Source organism: Mesitornis unicolor, unplaced genomic scaffold (genome assembly GCF_000695765.1).
Source record: "Mesitornis unicolor isolate BGI_N332 unplaced genomic scaffold, ASM69576v1 scaffold26058, whole genome shotgun sequence".
Classification (NCBI taxonomy): domain Eukaryota; kingdom Metazoa; phylum Chordata; class Aves; order Mesitornithiformes; family Mesitornithidae; genus Mesitornis; species Mesitornis unicolor.
Window position 1 is genome coordinate 28,365 of NW_010201557.1, and position 20,156 is coordinate 48,520.

The window sequence follows — 20,156 nt, forward strand, 5'->3', positions numbered from 1 at the left end:
GAAAATTCCTCCTGGAGGAGCATGATCCAGCACAGCCCTCCATGATCCCTCTCAAAAACAGCTGTGGCTTGAAGTCCACCTGCTTGCAGAGCTCAAGAGCTACTGCCCCTTTTCTTCTCAAGAGCTTTCATTAGGTCAGACATGAAGTCTGCCTGCTTGCCTCCACCCCCAGTTGGAGGTGGCCCAGCTGACCGTGGCTCTCCAGCTTGTCCTGTGTTTTCTAGCCTTTTTGGAGGAAGTGGCACAGGTTTCTTTATCGGAGGTGGTGGCTTACTGGAAACAGGTGGAGGTGGAGGGGGTAACGGCAGGTCTTCATTACTGCTGCTGGAGGCTGGTGGTGGTGGTGGTGGAGGCACAAAATCAGGAGGAGGTTCACAGAAATCAGATGGTGGTGGAAGATCAATCTTGACTGTAGGCGGTGGTGCTGGAAAGCTGTCTGGATCTGTTAGGTAAACCCCGCTGTCTCGTTTGACTTTGGAGGGTAGAACTGGTGAAGCAGAAATGGCAGACGACCGCCTTTCAGGTGGAGGAGGCGGCTGCAGTGAGTTCCTCTTACTCGGGTATTTCTGTGGCCTCATCACTGACTGTGCCAGGCCAGGCGCACTGATGTTATTTGACTTGGCCTTTAACAAGCAGAAGGAATAAAAGTTACACAGTCAGTGCACGTGTAAACTAATGCCACTGCCTAAGAACAGTGAAAAGATGTGAAAATATAGAAGAAGAGTGCAGTAGACAGACAGCGAAATAAAGTAGAGTACACATTGCGTGAAGAGTGCAGATAGTATTTTGTTTTCCTTCTGGAGCTGCCCACAGAACTTTGACAGTGGGAACCTCCATGTTGACAGTACTCAGAGTGCTTCTTTGAGTGCTGGCCGCAGAAAATGAGTGCTTTCAAAATTTCAATGAAATTTTCAATGTAAAGATACTTTCTTGATGTTCCACCCTGCAGTTTGTTCCCTGAGAACATGAAAATGTAAAAAAAAAATAAAAAATCTGTGCTGTGGTTTTACATCCAAAAATACTGAGGAAGACTGAGGAACATAAAAAGCAGATGTAGTTTTGGCTCTCATCTCCGTTATATCTGCATCTCCCATTCTAGCTGTGACTGCTGGATCTCTGGATAAAGCTAAAATCATGAAGTCACCTATCTCTGCCAAACTCTGTAGACACAACAGCAGTGAACTGGGAAGAAGGTAGAGGGATTTGGGAATTTGAAGTTTGTGTCTGGATTCTCTGTCCCCAGCAGCCTGCAGCACAGCGTGACACAGATTCACTCACAGGGGAGTGCACTGGGCCCCCTCTGTGTGGGAGGGAGCTCTACAAAGCACTGCGAGGGGGGGCACTTGGGAAAGCCGCCTGTCACAGCTCTGTGCAGTGCACAGCAGGGGAAAGACTCCCCTGTGACCTGGCAAGGGCCACTGAGACACCTGGGGAGGGGTGACTTCTGCACATGCACAAACCTCTTCCACTTTTGTATCAATAGTGCAACGAACAGGTCCTTAAAGCCACTCAGTTCTAGCCATGTTTGCAAGGTCACGAGACGTTCAAACCTTCCGCAACTTTTTTGAAGGAAAAATTATTCAAAGCATCCATCAGACAAGTTAAGAAAAATAAAGGGTAGGACAGCAGTTCATTATGAAGATGTTTATTTTGACAAAATTTTATGTTGCTTTTCTTTTAAATTGTGTTTGCTAGTTGACACTGACACTATAACTGGCCGGTAGCGATTGACAGTTCCTACACAAAGATGCTATCTGTTCTTGTAATACCTATGGAGAAGTCTGCTGTCCTGAAAACAAAGCTTAGTAACAGATTCATTCCTAGCAATACTAATTTATCAGTTTAGATCCAGCTATCTTAGTGCTCTGACTCTAGCACAGTGCAACCTGGAAAATTCAGCTTGATCCTTTGGTACCAAGCTTGTAGCAGCTGAGATAAAGAAGACAACATGTTTGCTTCTGCCAGAGAGAAGTGCTCTGCAACCCCGCAGTCAGCAGTGCTAATTCTGGCATTAGCCAAGAGTAACATGGATGTCCTCCCTGCCTCCCTCTCCCTGCCCTACAAAGATGAAACTAAACGAGACGCAGGAGAAGGGAACCACTGGCTGAGTTCTGAGAACATGATCTGTTCCAGAGGAAGTGAGGTTCAGAACAGAGAAATGGATCTTTTTAAAGGAGGAACTCAAAGACAGAAACAAGACATGTAGGAGACATAACGCAGGTGACAGAAAAATCCTAGGAATTTCATTTCACATGTCCTGTGCACTTTATGCATGATGGAGGGTGTGAATAATGAACTGCAAACAAATGCAGGGGGTTTTTTTCTGTAGGATATTTTTGAAGTATGACTGTACCCTACTGATATTTTTATAGCCAGAGATGGTGCAAGTAGGCAAAATTTGGAGCTTAACCAAGGAATGCATTTAGAGCCTAATGAAACTGTGAGGGTGGTGAGACACTGGCACAGGTTGCCCAGGGAAGTTTTGTGGATGCCCCCTCCCTGGAAGCGTTCAAGGCCAGGTTGGACAGGGCTTTGAGCAACCTGGGCTGGTGGGAGGTGTCCCTGCCCATGGCAGGGGTTGGACTGGATGAGCTTTAAGGTCCCTTCCAACCCAAACCATTCTATGGTTCTGTGAAAACTTCACACTTTCTCCTTTCTTACACTCATCTTCAGCTATGCAGAGTGTTCCCTGCTGAAAACACTACTGTACCCTTTGTGTTACTAAGGCAAGATCTCTTCTGGCAGGGACAGAAAATGGCACAGAGATTCTGGCGGCACAGACTCTGAGACTGTCCCAGTAGGCACATCACTAATCCTGCTACGTGAACTCACAGCTATTTGTTCTGAAGAAAGAAAACGTCTGTGCCTTCACCTCCTGTCAGTGGCTTCTTGCTTCTTCAACACTGCTTGCAGTATGTAAAGCATGAGGAGAGGCAGCAAGGAACCAGCCACTTTTCCCAGGAGCCAAATCCTTGTCACAAGGGAAAACTGGCACTTTGAGGGGGGGAAGACAGTGGGTGAAGAAAAATAAACTTGAAGAACTGGTTCACAGGTGACATTTAACTAGTGCACTGCTAGTAACTGCTGACCTGTACTTCTGCTGTATCCACTGTCTTCTGAGTCTCTGGAAATTCTGCACTGGAATGACAAACAGTTTGGGGAATCTGTCCATTTGACTGAACAGCACCTGGGATGAGGAGAGGAGACAGAATGTTACATTTTTGTGATATTAACCAGATTGGGGAATAGCAGATTTTAGCCTATACTGAAATCAGACTATATAAATGGCTCTACAGCCATTTGAAAACAGAACAGAAGAAAACATGCTTTGTTCCATTTCCAAAACATGAGCCAACAACTGCTCATAGTCAAGCAGTTCAGGTTATAGTATTATAGTTGGGCCCCAGGTTTTATATAGGGCAGTAATGCTAACTGTAAGACAAGAAGAATCCCAGAGACTTGCCTCAATTAGAACACTAATGATCCTTCAGAGTATTTCCACAGAGACAACATACATGACTAAAATATTTTCAGGCTACTTAACCATTTAATAGGACCCATTAATTAAGATTAACAGTATGTTTTATGATCACATGCAGCTTTCCTGGATTCTAGTCAGGAGCTGAAGTTATACAGATATATAACATAATTTTGTAGGCCTTGATCCTGCCCATATCCAGTGCCGACAGCAGCAGCAGCGTGCAGCTCCACTGGCCAGCCACCTCGCTACTGCAGAACAGCAGAACACAAAATGCTCCACGACTGTCCCATCCACCCTCCATAAAGTACCACCATGCACAACTATCAAAAAATCCCCTGATCTCAAAAGAGTTTGTTACTGGGTGTCCCTGCCCCAGATGTGTATTTATTACCATGATTTGACTCCAAAGAATAGTAGAAAGCCCACCTTCTTCTCACATGTACTGAGAAAATGCAAAATAAAGCCTTGGAAAGGTGCTTAAGCCAATCCTTTCCTTCTCTGCATCCTTCTCCTAACACTCATGTTGTTACCATGCAAATGAGTGAAAGGCTAGGAAAAAGAGTGGCTCATCCTATAATAATCTCTTTCTGAAACGATCATTCCCAGAATATCCTACTCATGCCTTTTACTAATTGGAAGAAAAGCTCCGATATACCCACTATAAGATGGGCAAACAGAAAACTTCAAAACACGGACCATGAGTATGTAAAATGTAGGGGGAGGATAAAGGATGCCAACAGAAAAAATACCTTATTAAATCATGCAGATTTAAACTGACTTTTGGCAGGCTGTCTTTGTATTCTCCCAAGTTCTAACACTAAAGTGAGAGCTCTGCTGCTAGCTTAGTTATAGATCAGAGCTACACGACACTGTCTAGAACAAGGTATTTTAGTGCTGAATCCACGGGATAGTTTTCTGAACAAAGACTATTTGCAACACTGATGATGACAGAAAAGGGCAATAAATGGGACTTCAGCTGCCGTGACAGCATCTGTACCTGCTGATGAGGATCCTGCAGGGGCAGCTGGTTCCACTGTCCCTTGATTTGCCCACCGAGAGGACAAGCCAGCTTTCTTCACTGCGCATTTGTAATTATCATATAATGTCTTGCCATACTGCAAAACAATTGAGACAACACAATAAGCATGGTGTTAAGCTTGAAATAGGCCAAACATTCATTTTGTTCTTGGACAACTTTTCTGACCCCATTCCTTCCTAACTCAGTTTTGTTAAGAAGTAGCTTGTGCCTATTTCTGTATCGGGCCAGGTGGAAAGCATCTCCATAACAGCACAATAAAACATGAATCCCTGTGATCAAACAGAGTTCTGCTGACATCATTCTCAAATTTTATGTTCGTTTCAGTATCTGTAAACATCTTGAATCTTGGCTTTAAAACCAACTGTTCTCAATAAATATCTTTTTCTAATTCTTTCCAAGTATTACATTTTCAGACTTGAGGCTTGGGACACTGAATCCTGGACTCCAGAGCAAACAGCTCTGTCAGTGTAAGACACAAAATAATTTGATGTTTACCCCATGCCTTTGCTGGATGTTACCCTGCAGAACTAGCAGAAAAGAAGATATACCTAACAGGAGCAGGTCTGTATAGCCAGGTACAGCCAGTATATTGGTCTATGTAGAAATCCACCTCCTCTAATATTCTGTGCAAACCAAAATGGTCTGTGAATTCGGATCTTCTTGAAGAAGGTATTGCAGACAATTTGGGCAGAACTCTCTGAAAAATGCCACAGCTGGACTGACCAGAGCCTGCATTTCTTTAGCCACACTATACTATTATTGTGCCAGATATCTGTGGAATGAGTTTTATGAGTACATGAGTTTTACAGCTAGAGAATTCACCCTCATGTTAATGAGAAAACACACTGTTAACTAGGGTACAGGAACATCCAGCAAATCCATCCTGGTCATGCCCTTCTACTCTTTCTCTCTATGGTAAAATTAGCACGAATGTCCACTCTTGACACAGTATTTCCAGTTGAGGTGATGACAGCCAGTAACCTGAGAAAGACAGGATTTTACAGAAAACATATTTAATTAAGTTTACTTTTAATCTCACCTTAGCAATTCTTATTCCTGTTACCCACTGATGCAGGGTTGCTTGATCATCGCAGCATAAGTACTTGATATACTGTGACTCCTTTTGAATCTGGGGGTGCTGAAAGATATTGATTCATAAAGTAAGGCAAATTCAGAAATGAAGACGCTATACAAAAGTGTGAAGGCACTGCACAGTGACCTTGGTGAGAACACTGCTTATAGGCATCATGTTAACTCAAAGATGATTTGGAAAATAAAAGTAGCAGCAAAAACACAGCATAAGAAAATATTTAAAAAGATGGTGATTATTATTAACTATACATGAATTGTCACTGGTAGCATTTGCTTGAAATAATTTTAACACGTTGTAACATGAATTCAAAGGCTACAGAAATGTAATAGTGATCTAGAGTTTAATGAAGTCTATAAATGCCATGGTTCAAGGTCTAACACTCAGTGTATAAGCACTGGAAGTCTGCTTCTCATTGTGGTTTGTTATCTGTAAGGCATCCAGACCGAACACTGAATATAATAATTAGTTTTCAAAGAGTACGTTAAATTTGTTTAAGCAGAAACTCTCAGCTGAAACAGATTTTTCCTTCTAACCGACTGCCTTTCTTTGGGCCCAGTTCTAGCCTTCTTTACTCTTGCTGCCGTTTGTCAACAGTTTTGTAATACCGCCATATGTTGTAGATAAAGGATTGCTCAAAAGGCAACGCCATCAGAAGTAATCTTTTTTGCTTCTTTGTACCAGAAACCTGTACAATTTTTAAACCTTTTTTGTTCTTCAGAACACAATTTAGGATCTCTTCCCCTTGCTGATCAATGTAGTGATGGTATGTGGTGATGTACCATCGCAAATCAAAGATCACCAAAATGCCGGGCTGCCTACTTGCCTGAGACTGAAGATCCTCTCTAAGACTGCAGGAATTTGGTTCCCCTGTTACAGCATAGAAAGCTGTAAGTCTTCAGTAGCTTGGATGGAATAATATACTGATGTCTCTTGATATGCAAGGAAAAGGTTGCATTATCCCTCATTTACGTGTTAATTTTTATTTATATTCTTATAAATTACAGGTGCAAAGTGAGTAAAACTTTGTGAACACACAAAAGAGCAGCCAAATATGCTCCAGGGATTCACTGTTGTAAAGCTACTCTCCTTGCAGCCTGGGCAGTTGAAAATTCAAAGCATGCCTCCACCTAGCAGCAAGGGCCCTGGTTTTATATATACAGCCAAGCCCCAAAGCAGAGCAGTGTTGGGAGGTGAAGAACTCAGCAGGATCCCTCCCTGTGAGCACCCCACCAGCCCAGAGTTGATGTAGGCTCCAGATGTCTCCTCGCAGATCCCTGCTGGTGGCTGGGGCATCCCAGCACAGAGGCCAAACCCTGGCCACAGCTGGGTGACCCAGGGGTTCAAAAGCAGAGCTGAATGCAGAGCTCTTGCTTCTCAGCCATGTGTCCCTGCTGCTTCCTCAGCGCTGCAGACACCAGGCTTCCCTTGCTTGTGCTGATCTAACTGCTTGAGGCCAGATTAAAAAAAAAAAAGGGAACTGGTCTGGGTTAAATATATGCCATTTCATCATGCTGTAGTTCTGGTTTATTATTTTTTTTAACCCAGCAGTACACAGCATGGCCTCATGTACAGCATGGGGATAAGGGGCACTGTGGCTTGGGGAGAGAACAAGTAGCAAGGGACATATGAGAGGATGGGACTGCGCAAGCCAGTATTGCTGCTAAAGCCCAGTATCATCAAATCACAGAGTGAGAGTGAACACACCAGGGAGATAACTGTGACAAAATGAAAAACCAGAAGGATATTACTCCTGAGACTTCTCACATGTCAGATGTGTCCTAAGGCAGTGCTGTGGGTAACTGTGTTACAGCTCCCTGTGTTTGAACTCAGCTGCTCACACAGGTCACACTGTTCACCATTTTTCTGTAACCACATAGCTGGCCATCTCCCCTGGCTGATGGATATGCAAAGCCTGCTTCAGTCCTCTGGAAGGGTCCATGGCTACTTTATTCTATTAACTTGCTGTTGGGCGCTCCCAAGGTGAGAGCTAGGGACATGTCACATTGCAGGCCCAGAGATGCCAGCTCACTGTCACCAAGTGCCTTAACTGCAGAGCAAGCCCCATGCCCATCCCATGGACCTGTGCCTCACTCACCTGCCACACTCAGACATCCATTCACACAGTTTAATGTACAGTGCTGTATCTTGCTGCTCTACACCTATGTCACAGATCACACTGGCAGTAACCAGGACGTCTTGACAAAACAGCCTTCCCCAGCTCCCCATTGTCTACCTCTCCCTGTCTCCAGCAGCGTCAGATGGCCTGAATGCTGCTCAGAGTGGGCTCCACTGCTGCAGTACATGGACACAAGGCCTGACAGTCCTTACTTCCTTCTATAATTTCTCCATTATGTGACCTAACACAGGGAAAACCACTAGAGAATTCAGTCTGGATGGTATCTTTAAAGGGAACTGTAAGCAGGCACTCCTCTGTGTGGCAGAGTACATCCCAGAGACCTGGGTTATGTTATCACCAAAAGAACCAGGAGGTGCAAAGACATCGCAAGTCTGGAGAAATTCAATCTTTCAAGCACTTTTCAACCAGCAACTAGCAATTTAGCTCCAGTGTGTAAGGTCCCACTGAACCCAGCAGATGGCACCCAAAGCTTTCAAAAAATGAAAACAGCAAGGCTTTTTTTTCCCTCCTTTTTCATGACAATGAAGTCCAATGGGTCTACATATCTCCCCAGATTTTCAAACACCACACCTACCAACAGTTGTTTTGGTGTTTGTTTTGGTTTTGTTTTTTGTTGCTGTTTGGTTTTGGTTTTTTTACAAGGACAACAAAAAAGACTTCTATAATTTAACAGACAGTTCATGCAAACATCTGGAAAAAAGTGCACACTGCATGAAGAAGGCAGAGGACATAGCATAGAGCAAGCTAGGCAATGGTGCTGCATGTAGACACAGCCCTGCCATGGGGATCTGCTGCTGCAGAGCTCAGAGGGGCTCCAGCAGACCTTTCCTCTGGGGCTCCCTATAGAAATATCAGTTTCACAACACCACCTGTACTGTGTCAGATCAAAAGTCTCTGAACTCAGTATCTGGACTTTGACAGTGGCCACAAATGGATACTGAGGGAAGAGAAAGAACAAGACAAGCATATATGATACTTCCTTCTCTGTCTGCAACTACTTTCGGGTCAGGGGATTTTCTGAGCTCCAACAGATCTGCATCACACTCCTGGCAAGTTGTCTCTTTTTCCAGCCTACAGGCTTCTTCTAGTCTCACCAGTCATTCTTCAAGTCAAAGTCATTCCTTACCTTTGCTTATCCTTGTTGCTCCTCCTTAATCCCTTTCCAAGTTTATATCCTCTTTGAGATGAGTGGACTAAAACTGCACAGGTGAGGGGAAACCATAGACTTCTGCCATGGTATGGTAACGTTCGCTGTTGTATAACCTGTGCCTTTCCTAATAATTCCTAATGCTTGATTTACATATCTGAGCACCACTGCATACTGAAAAAAAGCTTTCATCGAGTTATATACTGTATCAGCATCTTTCACAGGTGAAATTCTGATCACTTTTGTCACTATGCACATTACTGTATATATACCTAGACCATGTGTTATTATTTTATTGACCAAAATCTCAAGTCTCACAATGACCTTCCAGAATTCTTCAGTCTGCCCTTTCCTCAATGATCTGAATAATGCAGCATCATCAGCACGCTTCCTCACCTCATTGCTTACCCTATAAGTATTCTGAGACTATGGGGTTCTCACCATCCCTAGATGCTAAGAGGGAACTGTCAGTGAACAAGGCTGGAGAGTCCTGTGCTGGACAAAATGGGAGTTATTTACTGCCTACCCTCTACCCTGTCTTTTACTAGCTATTGTCTCTACTGGGCAATCCATCTTAACTACTGACGTTCACCAGTGGGGCCTACTCCAAATTACCTCAATCAGTTCCTTGATTAAATTACTCCAATCGGCAACCATGATTAAATGAAGAGTCACAAGTATATTCTGTCAATCAGAGACCAAACTAGCAAGTTGCTGAACACCCAGCTCTCATAAGGAAGGTTAAACACCTCAGAGCTGTGCAGGCAGTCTTTGTCTTCGCTTTGTAACAGCTAAAAACTGTATTGTTTCTCACTTGCCAAGAAGCAGCAGCAGCACTCTCTCTATGTGCAACTTTACCAATGACACATAAAACATAAAACTTTCTACTGGACCCGTAGCCCACTGAGGTTGACTGGAAATATCCCCATCACCCTTTCTGGGCTTTGCATCAGGCCTAAGGAAGGCTGTTACAGGCTGCCAGTGCAGAGGCTGCCCACTGCAGCTGTGAGCAAGGCCTGACCACGAGACCAAACACCAGCAGCACCAAGCTTAATGCTGAAGGTTTATACCTGTAAAAATTTACTAGAAAGCAGCTCAGATGGAGACATTTGGCTTCCTGTGGTTTTTAGATGCATGAAGCATGCTACTGTGGATAGAAAGGTATAATGTTTAATTGAAGAACTGCCACACCGCAGCAGCTTGCTCACGTGACAAGAACTGTAGCACAGTGAAATTACCCTGGCAGTACAAATGGCAGAAGTTTCTGCTGTCAGTGCTGACCTTTACAAGCTCAACTATCCACTAAAAACTTCAGGTCACATGCAAAATCTATTAGATAGTACATAAAAATGCTGACTCGGGATAATCAATTCAGAGGAGAATCTGGACAGCTGAAAGTCCCTGGAAATGATGACTTCCTCCTTCCACAGCTCCTGCGCCTCAGGACAGCTGTCCACTGTAGGCACGCAAACATAATGGGCTGTAGTCACTATGCACGTCTACTTTTGCTGACATATATTTATAGTCCCTCTAATAACCTCTTCGTGAGACTAACAGAGGTAACGACAATACCAATCATGACAGTTACGTGACAAATACTGTATTTTTAGGTAAAGTAACACTACCCTCAGTAAGCCACAGCTTACACATCTCACACATAGAGACAGACAAATTCTTTTGTTACATGGTGCATACCATGTCCTGAAAAGGTCATTAAAATCACCTGACGGCAAAGTGAAAATGTCTGCTCTGGAAAGGTTTATCACCTTTGCCTCTGAAACATGCAGCACCAAAGTGAATTATGAAAGACAACTAAAAAGCAACCACCCCAGAAGTCACAGTTTGAGTGAAAAGTGGTAATATACAAGCAGAGAGGGACTCCAGAATTTTTCTCACAGGAAAAAAAACATTGAATAGTGTTTTGAAATAGTACAGTGTATTAAAATGCAACATAATTTGACTACAGTGAACTCTTTTCTCTGCCAATGTCAAAACTCTTAATGATGATGAATCAGTCACATCATTGGGCCTGATTTTTGGAAGTGTTGGACACCTGCCCAGTTACTTATTAAGGCCTGAGCACCTGAAACGTCAGGCTGCAAAAGGATGCGCCAGGTTCCAGCTAGAAAAGCACTGAAAAAGTTTAGAAAAGATTCCAGTGTTCCCCTCTGACCCAGCATCGCCTCTACAAGTATCAACTGTCTGGAGAAGCAGAGGCACTTGAACATAAAGAGCTTATTTTCTGCAGAGGTTTAAAAAAATATTTGTGTACAGATTACGTTTTCAGATATAAAGTAAACTCTTTGCCTAAGGAGAAATGATAGAACACATTGAAAATGTGAAGAAATGAGAACTGAATGATGTGGTTTCTATGGATTGTGCCAAAACAAATGACTAAAGGCCATGTGTGCATGAAATTAGAGATTATCCCAATAAAATGCTCTTTTGCTTTGCCTTTTTCCAACACTGAAGATGAAAAGTAAACTAAACTAAAGTTATTCAGGCATCTCATTGGATTCCTTGCCCCAGAATATATGGATCATTGCTCAGTCTCTGAGGCAGAAACAAAAGCCAGAAGCATAAAGAGTGACTAACTTCGGATCAAAAGCTTTGGCTTTAGGCCACAATTTCACAAAATGGTCACTGTTTTTGGATATCTTATCTTCTACTGATGAACTTGCGCCATGCTGAGCTAGTGTCTCAGAAAAGCTGAGACTCTTCTGGCTTCCATGACTGCAAGTAGAATTAATACTCAGTACCTTTCAAAAATCACACTGAAGTGGTTCAAATTTACCATCAAATTCTGCTCAAATTCTGATGCTATGCACTTCTTGCTTTAAGATGACCTTGTGGGCTAGCTGATCATGTGAAGGCATGTGTGAACTGTACAGATAAAATGGTAACTGTCCTGTTACAAGGAAATTATTCTGTTTACCTACATTTCTCTAATGACTAAGGCAAAATTTTCAGGTCATTAAAAATATAAGTAATAGCCATTGTAACCAAAGAGGGACTGCTTTATGCAGCAAATAATATTTTTCAAAGCCATTATATTTCATTTCTCACTGTTCATTCTCTGTCCTTATCGTCCCCATTGTTTATGCATTGATCTTGCAAAACTGTGTGCAGGTACTGTGACTGTAATCCCACTCATCTGAAAGTGTTCTGTAATAATGAGTATTTCTGCTTTTGATTTTTTTCAGTTTATCGAGCAATTAATTTTACTCTGAAATATTTATCTGAAGCATTCATACTAACACAACTTTCAAATCTTTCACATAAAGAAACAGAAAATGTCCTGTTTTCTATCTTCTTTTCCTGCACTAGTCATTCCTGCACTAGTCACTACATCTTTTTCCTACTGTTTTCCATCTCAAACACTGCTAATTCTCACCATCTACCTTCTTAACTGTCGTTGTGTTGAATGCATTATGTACATGACTCAGTCTGAGATGGAGCATACTGGGTATGAGGGAGGAGGGAATCATGAGTGGAATGACTAAATACCAAATTATCTGCCAGAACAATGCCACTGTTGCAAACAGAAGCCATTTTTCTTGAAAGGTTATTTCCAAAATTCTTTGGATCATTAGAACTTTTTTTTTAAATTGTAGTTTCCAAATGACACCAGGAAAACGTAGCTGTTAAGACTGCACAGGAAAAGGTACCCAGCTGTGGAAATAGAGGATGATTTGCCTTTGTCTCAGTTTATCCCCAGGAAACCAATTTTTTTCACCCTAGATTAATTCAGCATTATGCACCATTACCTCCAGATTACTCAAGCACAACCAGCACCAATAAACTATAATTAAAACCACTCTTTGTCACAGGCACATCAGGCTGACTAAACCAGCAAATTTGCATATAGATTACCTTGCTATTTGTCTGCTTTGAAAGATTTTTCCACACGGTGTGACAAAATCAGCTCCTGGACACACAGAGACACTCTTAATGCACAGAATAAACATTACGTTCACAATTTCTGCTCAGTGCAATGGATACCGTTGCTAGCACAATGCACAGATCCCTTCCTTCATGGTGAAATCTCTTGGTTTTGAGGGCTTTCAGCTTGGGAATATGAAATAAATCACAAAAGGTCTCATCCATTTCCACAGCATTTCCCAGGTAGTGTAGTAGATGGCGAAAGAGAAGAACTACAAGGAACCTTTGCAGAAAAAATCGTATTTGTAAACATAACGCAACTGTGAGGAACCAAACCACTCCAACTTGTCCACTTGCTGTGTGAAATCACTTTTGCTGTGATGGAGAGAGATTTTTGTTCCCTTACCATTTCTCTCTCAGGAGTGGCCAGCACTCTCCGCAGGGTTGTGGGGAGAGCTGTGCTGCTGCCCTCTCCCACCTCCTCTGCCTGATCCTCAGACAGATCTGACTCTGACAGATACAGGTTTTGAGTGAGGGTCTGCTTTCACTCTTGGCTGCTCTTTCCTTTCCTCTTTTCTACATATAGACATCTCTATTAAGAAAAGACTCACTTTTATCCAATGTCAAAATGAAGGGTGAGATCTTTAAATTTTTGCAAAAACAACATTTAGGCTGAGCAGAAAATAGGGAGAATCTGCATGTTTACAGGAGCAGATGCCCCAAAAGTATTTATTTTATTCAGAGGCTTTATTTTTAATATGTTGAGGGATTAATTATTAATGTAATGAATATATATTATTAATATTATGAATATATATATTATAATATAATACATTAAATATGTGGGGTTTTTTGTTTTTAAAATGTGAGACTTACTTTGAGGGAGGAAGGCTTATTTAGCAGTGGTACAGAACAACTCAATTTAAGGCTCAGCACAGACCAAGTAGCTACTGAGAAATAAGATAGTTCTTCAAGCTTTCTAGTTTCCCCCAAAGCCCAAGGAAAGCCAGCTCCATCGGAGCCCCTGTTCCAGGCTGCTCTTTCATCCTCAGGACCCAGTCACATCAGTTCTGGTTTGCTGCACAGGGACAGCTAAAGGTGACCTTGCTCTCTGACACCAACCAGCCAGCTGTGGTCTTTTCAGTTGGTCCCAGCTGGGCTCTCTGCTGCCTGAGAGGCGCTGATATGAGGAAGTAACTGCTTTGTTCAGTTACTGCAGTTGTCTCCTGAATCATCCTGAAAGGAAACTGCTGAATAAGATCAGCAAACTCCTCTCTCTTTTGCTGGTATCTGACTTGATGGTTAACAAACAAGTAAGAAACACCCCACTTTTGTTCTGTGTTACTGTATATACAATGGGGTGCTGATGTAATGGGAAGAGACTATAGGCAAGGAGCACTCACAACACACCATGCTTCTCTACCTGTAAGGGAAACATCCTACAGGATAGCTCTGCAGACAAGAACATTTTTATTTGAGCTACTTAAAAATAACTAGCCTAGGTACAATTCCAACATCATAGACTGCAAAATCTGTCCCAACTTCCAGCTAAGTAACAAAGCAACCTGCCCATGATATGCTTGATCTTGTTGCTACACTAACACCAGTACCCAAGCCAGCATCAGCTAAGTAACCCAGGTATCACCACCGAAGTTGAAATTAAATGGCTAGATTTAAAAAGAAACAGGACAGAGGGAGCTGCTGGTGCTGGGTGATGGGTGATGGGATGCATGTTAGCTGGGACAGGCACTAGGACCAAAGGCTCACTGTCTCTGCAAAAAAGCCTGCATCCCATTTAGAGAGATCAAGGTGAAGCAACATTCAAATAAATGTCATGAAGACTTTGAGGCAAAAGTTCAGTTCATATAGTTCAGGGCAGTCTCAGACAATGTGAGAAATCTCATTATTTTAGCTGAAACCAAGCCACCAGGGTTGTGATTGACATTAGTTACTGGGTTCTTCTTTCCTGTAAGTTGTTGTCGATATCTGGCACATAGATGCAAAAATGGCAGGAAAGTTCTACTTGTTTGGGCTCCTCACTCCATAAAGATGACCAAGGCTGGGGGGAGGCAAAAAGAAATGTTTTATCTTTTCCACCCTGTTAATATGACACAGGACCTTTGAAGGCAGGTATGAATGTTACTGGTTTTAGCCTAGTTTTCTCTTTAGAAGGCTCATCATCAGAAAATCAACAATTCTTTAAAAAAATGTAGTGGTATGCTGTTATTCAAAAACTTCCCAAGTGGCATTACAGCTTACTGCAGCTGATAAAGGCTGCAAATTAACCTGTTTTCCAAAATGTGGAACAACTCCTTTGATTTACGGCTTTTCTCAGTGAACAGCTAGCGTGGGCTATGGCTGCTACTCTTCCAATTACTTCCACCCATTTGCCTTAAAGACAGATAATCTCCTGCAGCCAACACACAAGCAGGAAGAGAACCTCTGCAGCACTCACAGTCCCAAGGCACTCACAGGGGAATGGAAGAGCTGTGAAGACACAGCAGTGCAGCCTTGGCTGTGGAGAAATTTCCATTTAACTTGGACTGAGCTGGGCATCCACATTCCTTCAAAATTATGACATTAGCAGTATAATAAAGACAAACGTTTACCTGTTAAAAATCTATTGCCTTTTGCTCACTGCTCCTGTCTGCAAAAATACTGTCATTTCATTTTAGGAATTTATTATCAAAATATGGCAAGATGAGAAACATCTCAAGGATGATGGTTTGTTTTCCTTTGACATCTCAGGACAAGCATCTCCCAGTAAGAAAGAGATTTTCTTCTGGGGGATTTCCAAGTAAAACCAGACAGAAACAAAATGTGACTAAGTGTAATAAAAGGCTCCATGTTCCTGTCCACACACTTTTGTGTCCCCAAGCATCCAATCAGAGACACCAACATTTAAGTCTGCTCCTTCCTTCAGGCCACAGATCTTAAGATGTATTATATTACATCCTCAGGTCCAACCTCCAAAAGGTAAGAGAAAGGTACAACAGAACTCATCTCAGCTGCACGCCTTCAAAAAGGTATATATAGGATTCAAATTAATGTACAGAAACTATAACGAACTCTTCATTGCATCACCCTCAGAAAGCCACCCTAAGTGAGAGGCTTCCACCTTTGAAACAGCAGAAGATTCGAAGATATTAATACCTGCCCATACTTCCTGATGACCTCCAGCCACTGCAAGAGACAGCTGTTAACAGAAGCCAAGTCTGAAACTGGGCTGGTCAGGAATCCACCAAATGCTGATATGTGGGAATTAAAATGAAGAATAATCAACATAATCTGTTCATCACTAAGTAGTGTTCCTCAGATATAATGATCTTATCAATATGATGTTTATTCTAATATACCGCAAACACACTTTACAGGCATCAGAGCAAACAGTTTTGCTAGGTAGGTTTCATACATTTATAAGCCTATTATGCATAAAGCTTTCCCCAGTGAGCTTTTGATCTTGTTCTTCACATTTCACATTGAGGGTGTATTTTTTTGGTGTACGTTCTTAGTTATAGTATACCTCTTTTCAAAAAATACATCAATAAGTCCAGAAAGTTTTCCTAATCACTGTGAACAGTTAAACACGTTGCTACATACACTTCAAAAAACATGCTCCTATTTTCATCTGAAGAGAGTAACTGTTACTAAATTAGTCAGATACTTCTTTGACCAGACATCTGTTTAGAAAATAATTTTCCCCTTATTTTTTAAATCAGCTCCCCTTTTCCTTCTTTTCATTAGAACTTGTATTTTTTCAGAAATAATGCTTACCTGCTAACTTCAGAAGGCTCATGCCTGTTTTATAAAAAAAGGACAAAGTGTTTTTTTGTAGAGCATTTTGCAGAGAACTATACTATTGGAACTGCTCATCTGTGTTAATTACATACATCTGCTTCAGAAAATAAGTCTGAGTCTATAAACCACTTCTGCTTGGCCATGTGTAAATTAGGCTAGCAGGCATTTTGAAACTGAATAAAACAGTGCTGTACGGGTGCAGCTACAGCCAGAAATGTGGTATAAGTGACCTCTGATGTGAATGTTACCCGTATTTCTTTTTCCTGAGATGGCAAGATACTGTGTTTTCTAATATCTTATTTGCACTGCAGGCCCTTAAATAAGAGATACATCAACAAGATTATCTTCTGTCTTGTACACAGTAATCCCAGTGCATTCTAAAATCTGTATTAATGACAGATAACAAGCAAAGCCTAATTACTGCAACCTCAAAGCTTCATTTCTGCTATCTGAACTGTGAAATGTAATGGCCTTCTTCCTTTCCTGACAGGAATGCAGAATTCCCAGTCTATTTGCAGTGCAATTACCTGAAGAGGCAGCAATGAGATGCTCATTTCAACAGCAAGCACTGATTTCCATGAGTGGGTGAAAAATGTGTTTTGTCCTCCTGTCACAAATACTTGTGCAATAAAATCTGCCACCTGAGATGTCTATACCTGCAAGATTTTGCATCTCAGTTCAAACCACTCAACAGATATGACTACTCTACAAATAAAAAGTAGATGTACTTTAAGTGTATAGTCCATAATGTTCATCATTTCGACATTAGGGACTGCAAGTCTTCTCATCACACATTTGCCTTGCATGCCATTTGTCCAGATGTGTCCAGTATCTCGACCAGTCAGTCACTGGAAGCATATTCTGCCTTGTTTTGAAGGCAACTTCATAGATGCCATGTAGACATATATCATAGGACTATAAGTCCTTAAAATCAATGTTCTAAAGGTATGTTGTTGATCAACAATGAAGCATAGACATGATTTTGCAGGTGGTATTCTATCTCATGAGGGTCCCTGGAGCTTCAAACTTAAACAAGTTTATAAAAGAAACTTACATAAAAGAAACTGTGTGTGGTATTTGTGCAACTTATTTTTTTTACATTACCTTTAAGACAAAGCAGTGATCTGTAGGTGCCTTGTATTTCACTTTGTGTTGAGAACCGTAATAAACGTTCATATTCTCAAACTGAATGAAGCATGCCAGATCCCGTGATGTCTACAAATTAAAACCAACCACATCATTGTTAGAACAAATTGAATTTTGATTTGAAATTCATTAATAGGACCTTTTTCAAGTGCATAAGTGCCAGTGCTTTTAATTTTTACAAATATCATGAAGTTGGTTGAAGAAAGATGAATTTTAAGTGCACGCATTCTTAAACTAATAATTGGAAGAGGGTCAGTACTTATTAGGAATAATATTGAACACAGTGCAGTATTTTGATGCTGTTCTGGTTTTGCTGTGCTTTATTTGTATGGAGATTTTGGCTTATGGCTAACAACATCAAATAGAACACCACAGTAATAAATAACTTTAGTAAAATAGACACAGCCCTTACAATTCTGAGTGGAGCAAGAAGGTTTGGAGTTCTAAATTGCTTTGGGAGCTTGTTTTCCTTTGGTATATGTAACAAAAACTCTCATCAGGAAATAAGCACACACTTGATCTCTTTTGCTTTGAATCTTCTCAAATTTCCTGGCATAATTCCTTTTCTGTTTATCACAGTATTTCCTTGTTCACAATATGTTGCTAAAGTAACAAAGTTTCTGTTGCTGGTACACTTCTCAGTCCAGGATTCTGCATACAAAGTATAACTTTTGCAATCTTTTGAGTGGAAATGCAAAAATGGCCGTGTCACACGGTCACTGTTGGCTAAACTCAGAAATCAGGAAATCGTGAAAAAAAGAAAGTAACAAACCATAAACCCTCTCCACCCATAAGAATGGGGTTATATCTCCACATATGACGGTTCTTCTATGCTGTTCTCATTCTTACTGGTGCTTTCCTTACCATAAGCCCTTGAGTTGCTTATTTATAAATTAAGTTTGCAAAGCAAGTTTGTGGGAGAGGAAGCACTACACGGTATGTAGACAGGGCTTCTCTCTCTCCCTTGTCTCCTCTGAAGGTGACTTCAGGGGGTTCGTCATTGACTGTGTGGACCTATGATATTCCAACACTGTAAGTTCCTAAATGTGCTCAAATCTATGCCATACAAGGAACTGTTCCTTTTCTTTACAGGCCAGGTAATGACAAATAAAGCCAGTATGAATGCAGTTGTTATTTTCTTTTAAAGTTAAGTAGGGAACAAATTTTTATGCAAGGGACAAAGGCACATACTGCTAGTATTTTTGCAACATTAATGTGACAAAGCAACAGAATTAACATAAACGACTTTTAAAATGGTGCCTGCAATTCTGTTGTTTTGTGACCCTGTCTATAAAGAGCACGTTTTTGAATGAGATATAGGTAGAGTAATGCTGGAGAAAGAAACTCAGACAGTAGTGCTAACTGGTGTCTGGTTTGTTAACAAAAAGAAAATCAAACCCAAACAACAAAAGCCACCAAAGGCACGTGTGTAAAACTATCTGATCGTGTCCCTGTATTTTCACATTTGCAATGTATTGTACAGTCAACATGAAGTGTCAAAGGTATGCCAGACTTCTTTGCTTTTTTATAACAAGTGAAAACATGATTTCACGATGAATTTCAAAACAGTTGCAGCAGCTGAAGATACCACTGTCCACCAACTGTTTGTTTCTGTACCTCAATGAAAGATCACTCTACCCACAGCTGAATGACTGCAACAAAGTGCATATGAACCCTTCGTCCTATCCTGACATGGGATGAACTCTCATAATTTAAAGGTTTTGACTGAAGAGCTCTACTGAATCCTGCTGCAGTGCTTTACAATGTTTAGCATCCTCACTGCACCCTGCTCATCTGCCAGAGATTACTGTCTCCACGAAAGACGCGTACCCGAGCTTCAGCTGTTTCAATACAGAGACCCGTAACTAACTAAAATCACCATTAAACACAGCTTTGAGCTAAGAGATTTGACTCGCCCTGGAATGCCTGAGGCACGGACATACACATCCTTTAGCTGAAAGCTGTTACAGAAGCAGGAGCAAAGAGTTGATTGTGGTACCGTTTTAAAGAGCTGTGACTATCTCATAAAGAACTAGATTCAAGGTCCTCAAGCCCTGTGTGTGGCTGAGTTGGTGATACAGTGAGTTTACAGCACTCACACAGTTCCTTAAAATGGCTCAGCTATAGGCAGGGTGGTACACAGGCTGTAACGACTAACAGGCAGTAAAGTGTTAGACTAAAACAGCTGTTAAAAGGTGACTGCATGGCTCCATCCTGAGCCTACATTTCCAGTCTACCACCTGAGAAAAGAAAGCACTTTCCTCATTTGCACTATGATGGAAAGTCACTGAAACAGGTATCACTGGATGATGAAAAAAGGCCAGGAAACTGTCAGTATGTGCTTGCCCTGCTTTGGCATTGTGCTACTGGTCACTGTTGGAGGCAGGCTACAAGGAAATATCCAAGAGAGACTTTTCACTTGACCAGGGACAC

The 20,156-nt window shown here is 41.6% G+C and overlaps 1 protein-coding gene across 1 annotated transcript in view; it reads right to left on the reverse strand.

The window, feature by feature from the left end:
- APBB1IP (amyloid beta (A4) precursor protein-binding, family B, member 1 interacting protein) overlaps positions 1-20,156 on the reverse strand; it is a 46,368-nt gene continuing 26,212 nt past the window's right edge. Inside the window, exons 9-13 of the mRNA XM_010190143.1 lie at positions 17,682-17,792; positions 5,560-5,658; positions 4,479-4,596; positions 3,096-3,187; positions 1-623 (exon numbers count right to left, since the gene is read on the reverse strand). Coding sequence (XP_010188445.1) covers positions 93-623; positions 3,096-3,187; positions 4,479-4,596; positions 5,560-5,658; positions 17,682-17,792 — 951 coding nt within the window. The 3' untranslated portion in view covers positions 1-92. The remainder of the gene's footprint in view (positions 624-3,095; positions 3,188-4,478; positions 4,597-5,559; positions 5,659-17,681; positions 17,793-20,156) is intronic.